General features: G+C 38.8%; 1 protein-coding gene across 1 annotated transcript; it reads right to left on the bottom strand.

The window, feature by feature from the left end:
• Positions 1-2,278: 2,278 nt before the first annotated feature.
• Positions 2,279-4,024, bottom strand: LOC107695150 (frizzled-9-like). The gene has a single exon (XM_016494960.1). The coding sequence runs from the start codon at positions 4,022-4,024 to the stop codon at positions 2,279-2,281; it is 1,746 nt and encodes a 581-aa protein (XP_016350446.1).
• Between the last annotated feature and the right edge of the window lie 3,745 nt (positions 4,025-7,769).

The following is a 7,769-nucleotide window of genomic DNA, read 5'->3' as shown; positions in this document are numbered from 1 at the left end:
TGGTTCAGTTCTGCTGGTATAAGACTGTGATCACACACTATTTAAGGCTCGAAACATTAGGAAACACGAGGTCTAATTGATTACCAGGAAAAAATGTATTTTAATCAAGATTTGAGGTAAACTAGAGCTCTATATGAATTAAAAAATAAATATTGCATTCTCATAGTCATATTGGATAAAAGTGTCTAAAGGAATAAATATAAATATAACCCTGACTACTAACGAAACCTCAAAGTACTCCGTAATCTAATAAAATGTTAACAAATCCACAGTCGAGAATTATGTTTATGTTTATTTTAACAACAGCACAGCTTTAACCATCTATGTTGCCAAATGAGTAATGTCTTGGTAGTATTTAATAGGAGCTAAACATTCATCTTCCAGTACATTAACATTTCATTCAGTTTTTCCTAGTCTGCTGGCTGATGCAGCAGGCTCTGTTTTGTCTTAAGGCACTACTGCTTACAAATGCTACTCCACTGAAACCTTGAAAACTGAAAACAGCCATGCATTAAATAAACTTTATACAGACCACTACATGTGGTTAATGCACTGTTAAGTTTAAGCTACAAGCTCCAAGACAAACATGGCTCTTTTTTACGACCAAATGTAACTGCATTTTAAGCTCCAACGGCTGAATCCTGCCAAACCATTGGACAATATCTACACAGGCACAAGAAAAAGCACAAAGGATTAACCTTTTTACAGGTTTCATGTGTTATATTTGTGCATATGATATGTGTTTGTCATGTTGATAAAAGCTGGGGCTTTTTGCAACCTTAAATGATGAGCTACTATCAGTTTGTGAGACGAAGAATGGAAATGGGATTTTAGGAATTGCAATTAGGAATTGTACTTTTATTTCCAAACAGCTGACATTATAAAAAAGCAACAGTTGATATTTAAAATGCATAGAGTAAAAATCATCTAGTATTTTATTGCACCTAGATTAACTATTTAAAATATATATATATATATATATATATATATTTTAAATAGTTAATCTAGGTGCAATAAAATACTAGATGATTTTTACTCTATGCATTTTAAATATCAACTGTTGCTTTTTTATAATGTCAGCTGTTTGGAAATAAAAGTACAATTCCTAATTGCAATTCCTAAAATCCCATTTCCATTCTTCGTCTCACAAACTGATAGTAGCTCATCATTTAAGGTTGCAAAAAGCCCCAGCTTTTATCAACATGACAAACACATATCATATGCACAAATATAACACATGAAACCTGTAAAAAGGTTAAACTAACTGATGTGAGTTATGCGAAGGACTACTCACTACTAACATGTTTCCTCTTTTATCAGTCTATGATCTCCCGACAGCAGAAATGTGCATGCAGAAACAAAACAATTCATGTCAACAAAAGTCAGTTCTTGTTTGACCAGGTTAATAAGGCTTACATTCATAGCAGCATCATACATTCTCACTGTCTTGTCATAGTTCTTCTTATTGACTGCAACTTCTGTACGTTAATGTAAGTTGGCTTGGTTAGCAATTGTGTGGGTTTGTAAGACGATTTGATAACTGTAAATATAAATGGATCCAGTTGTAACATATTCACTTACTTTACATTTGGTGCTAGACAGAAGTGTTAAAGATTGAGAATTCCAGTCCTGATTTTTTCAATATTTTATATTCTTCATTAAATCGAACTGAACGCAGTACTGAACCTTTATAAATGTATTTAATTTTCACTGTATAGAAAATTATATATATATATAAACTTATATAAACATGTTTAATTGTCACTGCAGTTCTACCATTTAAATTCCAGATTAATCAAAAGTGCTAAAAACACCATAATTCAAAGAGAAAGTTTTACATGCACAGTACAACATTTTACATGTAACACTAATACAATTATATAGAACTTTATTTATCACATAACAGATCAAGAAATAAACAAAGAGAAAAGACATATTAAATGTTTTATTGCTTCTCTTTTGAGAAAAACTATAACATACTGTAAAAGTATTTTAAACTCTTCCTTATATACAGTATAGTACATACAGTACAAAACTATACAACCAGCAATACTTAAATACCCACAATAAATAAGGCATTCTGCATTTTGCTGCATTCATTCCATGCAACAAACCTTCCCTTTATTGAAGTGACCTCTGCTATTTCAAGGAAGAGCTTTTAAATGCCACCCCTGACAAATGTTGTGACCTTTTCCATATCTGTAGTCGAACCTGAGCATCTCATCAAGATATGCGCCTCCTAAGTCTGTGCATGGCTCCAAAGAAGAGGCCTTTAGTCTCAAACGTGTGTGGGACTGTCTGTGTACACGTCCGTTTTATTCATGTGAAGTGTCACAGCCGGTGCTTTGTAATGACAGTGGGAGCTGCTGCAGCTGACACTGGAGCAGGGCTTGTGGTTCATTTGCCCGGCCAACCTTCTGTTGCACAACCCTTGCCAGGTCTGAAGTGTCTTTGAGCTCCATACCCAAACCCCACTAGTGATGCCCACCACTAATGACATGAAAATTTTCAGCATGAACACAGCTACTGTAGGAACCGACGAGTCCAGGGTGCAATCCTCGCTCCTGCGGCCAGGAAAGGACACGCACTTGTTTTCCAGAGCTCTGAACTTCCAGTATTCCATATTGAGTCTTTCATAGAAATAGCATATGATGACAATAGTTGCAGGCACCGTGTAGAGAAGGGAAAAGACTCCAATCTTAACCATGAGCTTCTCCAGTTTTTCTGTGTTGGTGCCACCAGTCTTCATGATTTTCCGGATGTGAAAGAGTGCAACGAACCCCGTCAGGATGAAAGAAGTCCCAACAATGAGATAACAGGATAGAGGGATCAACACAAAGCCAGTGAGAGCATTACTGTCCATGCTGCCCACATAACACAATCCCGTCAACTCGTCCCCAGCCACCTTCCTCATAGTGAGGATGACTATGGTCTTCACCGCAGGAATACCCCAGGCGGCCATATGGAAGTAGCTACTGTGCGCCTCAATAGCCTCGTGGCCCCATTTTCGTCCCGCTGCGAGAAACCAGGTGAGGGTGAGGATGACCCACCAGATGGAACTGGCCATGCCAAAGTAATAGAGGATGAGGAACACTATGGTGCAGCCTGTGCTCTCCAAACCCTCCCGGATAATGTAGAGCTCTCCATTTTCCCGATCGCAGGCAATATTCTCAGCCCCAGCCACCGAGCGGATGATGAAGGCCACCGAGTAGACGTTGTAACACATGGAGAGAAAGATGATGGGACGCTCGGGGTACTGGAAGCGTTGGGGGTCGAGGAGAAAGGTGAGAACTGTGAATGCTGTAGAAACAAAGCAAAGCGTCGACCACACCACCATCCAAATGAACGCAAAGTCCTTATCTTGCCTAGACCAGTAGACATCCACCGTAGGAGTGCAACGAGGCGCGCATGACTCACTTTTGTCCACGTACTGGAACTTCTCCGGGTTATCGCAGGACCGCGAGACGCTTGAGGCACGTCCACTCCCTGCTGTGGGTTCCCTGGACCTCGGAAATACCGGCAGCATTCCCTCACCTTTCTTAGTCTCAGGTTGAGTGTCATTTTCGGGAGCTTCGATGCACAATGCGTTCGGGTCGTTTTTGGTTGGCAGTTTTGAGCAATCCAATGAGTCCGGCCAGCCGAAATTGAATTGTTCCATTATAGGTGAACACCTCTGTCTTGCCTGTTCACACATAGGACGGCATGACGGGATAGTGGTGGACACTTGATCAGCACACATCGGCACATACAGAGAGCACAGGAAAAATCGCAGGTGGACATCACACCCGTACTCCACCAGAGGAGCAAATTCATTCAGTTTAATGCTAGCTTCCTCTTGGCTTTCATAATTCATTAAGTTGGGCATCCGTGTCATGTTGTAGCCGATCCCCTGGCACATGGGAATGGTGATGGGTTCACATTTTTCCGGACGACCACGTTCCAAATCATACGCTCCAATCTCCAGTGTAGATCCAGCAATTATAAGCTGGAAAAGTACAATCATGATCTTCTCGCACTGGGCCATTGTGATAACCTCATTAAAGTCTTAAAATGATTAGTACATCCAATGCCATGCAGATGATATTTGCCTTGTTTTGTTTGTAACAAATAGAATAGAAATATAGAAGAAAAATAGAAATTTTTGTTGAATTTTGAAGAGGAAAAGTCAATTCATGCTCCATCATACAGTAATTGACAATGAATGCTCAGCTGTTTTGAAGAAAAAAAATATGTTCATTTTGGAAATCTTCATTGTCATTCCTTATTTGATATGACTTTAAAACAAATCCAATGTGATTCAGTTTCAAATATATCCAAAGCGTCTAAATGTAAACGAAGTACTTTGAAAGACGATTAATCCGAACAATCAATAATGGATGTCAAAACACACTCTTTTCAAAACAGTTTCGCTCAGTTCTCCGTTCCCGTTCACATCCACGAGAATAAACTTGCAATAAGCAGCACGACGGGTTGAAAGTGTCTATCTGTGCGGCTCCACGCATGGAAACACTCACGTTCACTTCTCGTTGTGCTCTTAAAAACGGGCTTTCGATCGGTGACGGGCTGAAAAGCTCCTCCTAACACTCCACCTCCTCCTCGATACTATAACAGTCATCCTTCTTCACAGAGAGGATCACAGCGTGCTTGTACAGAACAGGGCTGGGTTTGTGCACTAGAAAGATGTGTTGAGATAATTGAGAAGTCACCGGTTCTGTCAGAATCGCTGAACGTTACAGCAAACCGGATAGTTGACATGACATGTAAAACAGTGACAGCAGTGAAATATTTTTTAATTCCTGTAAGGGAAGTTATGGACCTACCATTTTTTGCAACTTCAAGATATCAGGTCAAAATGTATAAATAGCCCTGTGTTGTTGTTCTTGTTTCTCTTTTTTCTTTTTAAGGAGGCCTACCAATGTTCAGTGAAGTGTGTCTCAATTAATATTTTTATTTATTTTTATATTTATTAATTTATTTATTGGTTTCTTTAGCCTATTTAATTATTTATTTATTTATTTTGTCAAACAGCAAGGCACAGCTGTCATGGTTTGAAATATCATGTTAGACAATTATTAGACACACACACACACACATATATATATATATATATACATAGAGAGAGAGAGAGAGAGAGAGAGAGACATTTTTAATGGTTATATATATATTACTCAAGGTATGTATTCAAGTTGTTTCAAATACATTTTCATTCCTACAGTACGTTAACATATTTAAATAAATAAATGCAGACTTACCGTGATGTCGCACAGGTTTCCCATGGTCCTCAGCTTCCACATGGCATTGAGCAGATTTTTATGGTGAGAGCTGGATTGCAGTTGAACCAATCCATCACTCATTTTCTCTGGTTTCTGCAGCTGTTGGAAGGATGTAAAGAAAGCAAGTCAATTATTAGACACACACACACACACACATATATATATATATATATACATAGAGAGAGAGAGAGAGAGAGAGAGAGACATTTTTAATGGTTATATATATATTACTCAAGGTATGTATTCAAGTTGTTTCAAATACATTTTCATTCCTACAGTACGTTAACATATTTAAATAAATAAATGCAGACTTACATAAAAAATGACTCCAGCATCCCTGCATAGCAACATAGTTCTTTTCTTTTGTTTGTGTGCAGTGACACCAATGCTATTCCCAAACAAATCCTTTTTTACTGCCAAACACAATTCCACAGGTTCATCCTCCGGTCCATACTAGGCCCAGGAGACTTTCACTTCACCATTAGTGCCTGCTTATGTGCTTTCAGTCTGGGGCGTAGGGTAGGAAAGCACCACCTGTGATACATGGCCCATCTCTCCACCATTCTCATGCTAAACAGAAGAGAAGAGGAGTGTCTCTAGATTCTTAGTGTGGGCATTTGTTATACCTAAACTCAGCTCTCAGCCCCGGTATTCAGGATGCAAGCACACTGGACATGTTCCTGCAATACAGAGTATCAGTTCCCTGGTTTTCTCGTACTCTGACGGGTCAATTTCCTGCTCGTATAAATGAAATGGGATTCCTTTTGGCGGCAGGTTTGTTTTGGCCGAGAGCTGTTTTAAGTGCTGCTTTCCACGTCCACGACCACAAGTCTGCCATGAAAGAGGCTATTCTTCATGCTTATTGAATGGAGCAAAATATAAAAGCAGAGCAATCACATCTACAAGGGCAATCAGTCAGAGTTACAAATGCAGCCATTAAAGCTGGGAAGAGCTTTCCTGTGAACCACGAACATGCTACTTACCTGATTTATAAAAGCATTTAGATGGCTAATTAGGATAAATGATACCAAAATGTCACAGCCACAAGGAATTGAAGAAAAACAAAAACTGTGCCAAACTACATCCAAACAGTCAATAATCACTATACAAATCAGCTTGTGCACAATTCTGCGTGTCAGTCTGATTCAGAGCCGTTTTGCTAGCATAAAACATGATGAAAACCTTTTTTTTTCTTTGAGTCAAATAAGATTCTCCATGATAAAAATAATAATAAAATAAATAAAACTTTACATTTAATTTGTTTGTGTTTCTGTGTTTATATGTGTATATATATTTTTGTGAGGTAGCCATTATTTATTTATTTACTTATTTATTTATTTGCCCTTAAACTGGCATGAAAGCAATCTTTTCCATCACTATCAGTAAACAGTAAATATCATTCCAAATCATAAAAGTAGGGAGCAAAGCCGATAATATCCACTAATTCTTAAGTAGAACCTTTTTTATCATGAATAAATCTGAATTAGAATGATCCAGACGTCAATGATCTCATTCTGTTTGTGTATGTGTGCAGTATGATCATGAATATTCCATGAATAATCTAACCATCAGCCTGAGGCAGGAAAGGCCTTATGTCTTCACACGACTCTTATTTGAGCACAGTCTTTCTGGCAGTCGGCAGGATTAGCAAGTCCCCTCCAAACTATGGGAACAACAGAGGATGCCAAGGAAAGCAAATACTTTTTGAAAAATAATGTCTGAATCCGTTGTTTTCAATTTGCAGCATTAAAGTCTCAACTGGACGCGCCATAAAAATGACATTTACAAAAAAGGACTTATATAGAATATTCACACATACATACTCGCTGTCGAATTATAGAAAACAACACTGCGGCCCACACAGGGTTATGAAAAACATGCAGTGCAGGACAGGTTCTATGCACTTCACTTTGTTACAGTTGTCGATTTTAGGCTTATATATCCTCATAGGACACTTTACAGGCCCCATATGGTATTTGGACGCTTAACCAATGCTTAAAAATGTATGAATGTCTTTACTAAACCATATCCCAAAGCACAAATGAAAAAAACAAATGTTTGATGATAGAATATTGCTGGTCTTTCCACAGCATCTAACCAGGTTTTATCTAGTTAAGTGGCAGGTATGGCAAGGTTTTCAGTGAGTATCTTATCTTTAACCAGTAGATTCATAAATTGGACAGCATAACAGTCCCACCTCATGCCAGCCTCCCCCCTCTTGGGTTTCCAGCAAGTCACGGACACCTAACAAGTCCTATTAATACGGTGTGGATGGCAACAGGAATCAGGTGTCATCTCACTGGCTTGAGTTCACAAGACTGTGGTGGGGTATATGCAGACAGACTGTGACATACTGTCTGATACGTGCCAGTACCTTGACTGTGTTGGATGGAAGGACTCTGGTATTCACTATAGTCAGGGTCCATGAGGTGAGGTGTCAGCAAGTAGGGAGCAATATTTCATATTTCCCTGTAACCTTCATAGTTGGAATGGGGC

The sequence above is a fragment of the Sinocyclocheilus anshuiensis genome, unplaced genomic scaffold (genome assembly GCF_001515605.1).
Source record: "Sinocyclocheilus anshuiensis isolate Anshui unplaced genomic scaffold, SAMN03320099.WGS_v1.1 scaffold586, whole genome shotgun sequence".
NCBI lineage: Eukaryota > Metazoa > Chordata > Actinopteri > Cypriniformes > Cyprinidae > Sinocyclocheilus > Sinocyclocheilus anshuiensis.
This window is presented reverse-complemented; position numbering and strand designations above follow the sequence as displayed.

Bases quoted from the DNA above. Each gene is read 5' to 3' on its own strand.
- LOC107695150 (XM_016494960.1), bottom strand. From the start codon at position 4,024: ATGGCCCAGTGCGAGAAGATCATGATTGTACTTTTCCAGCTTATAATT.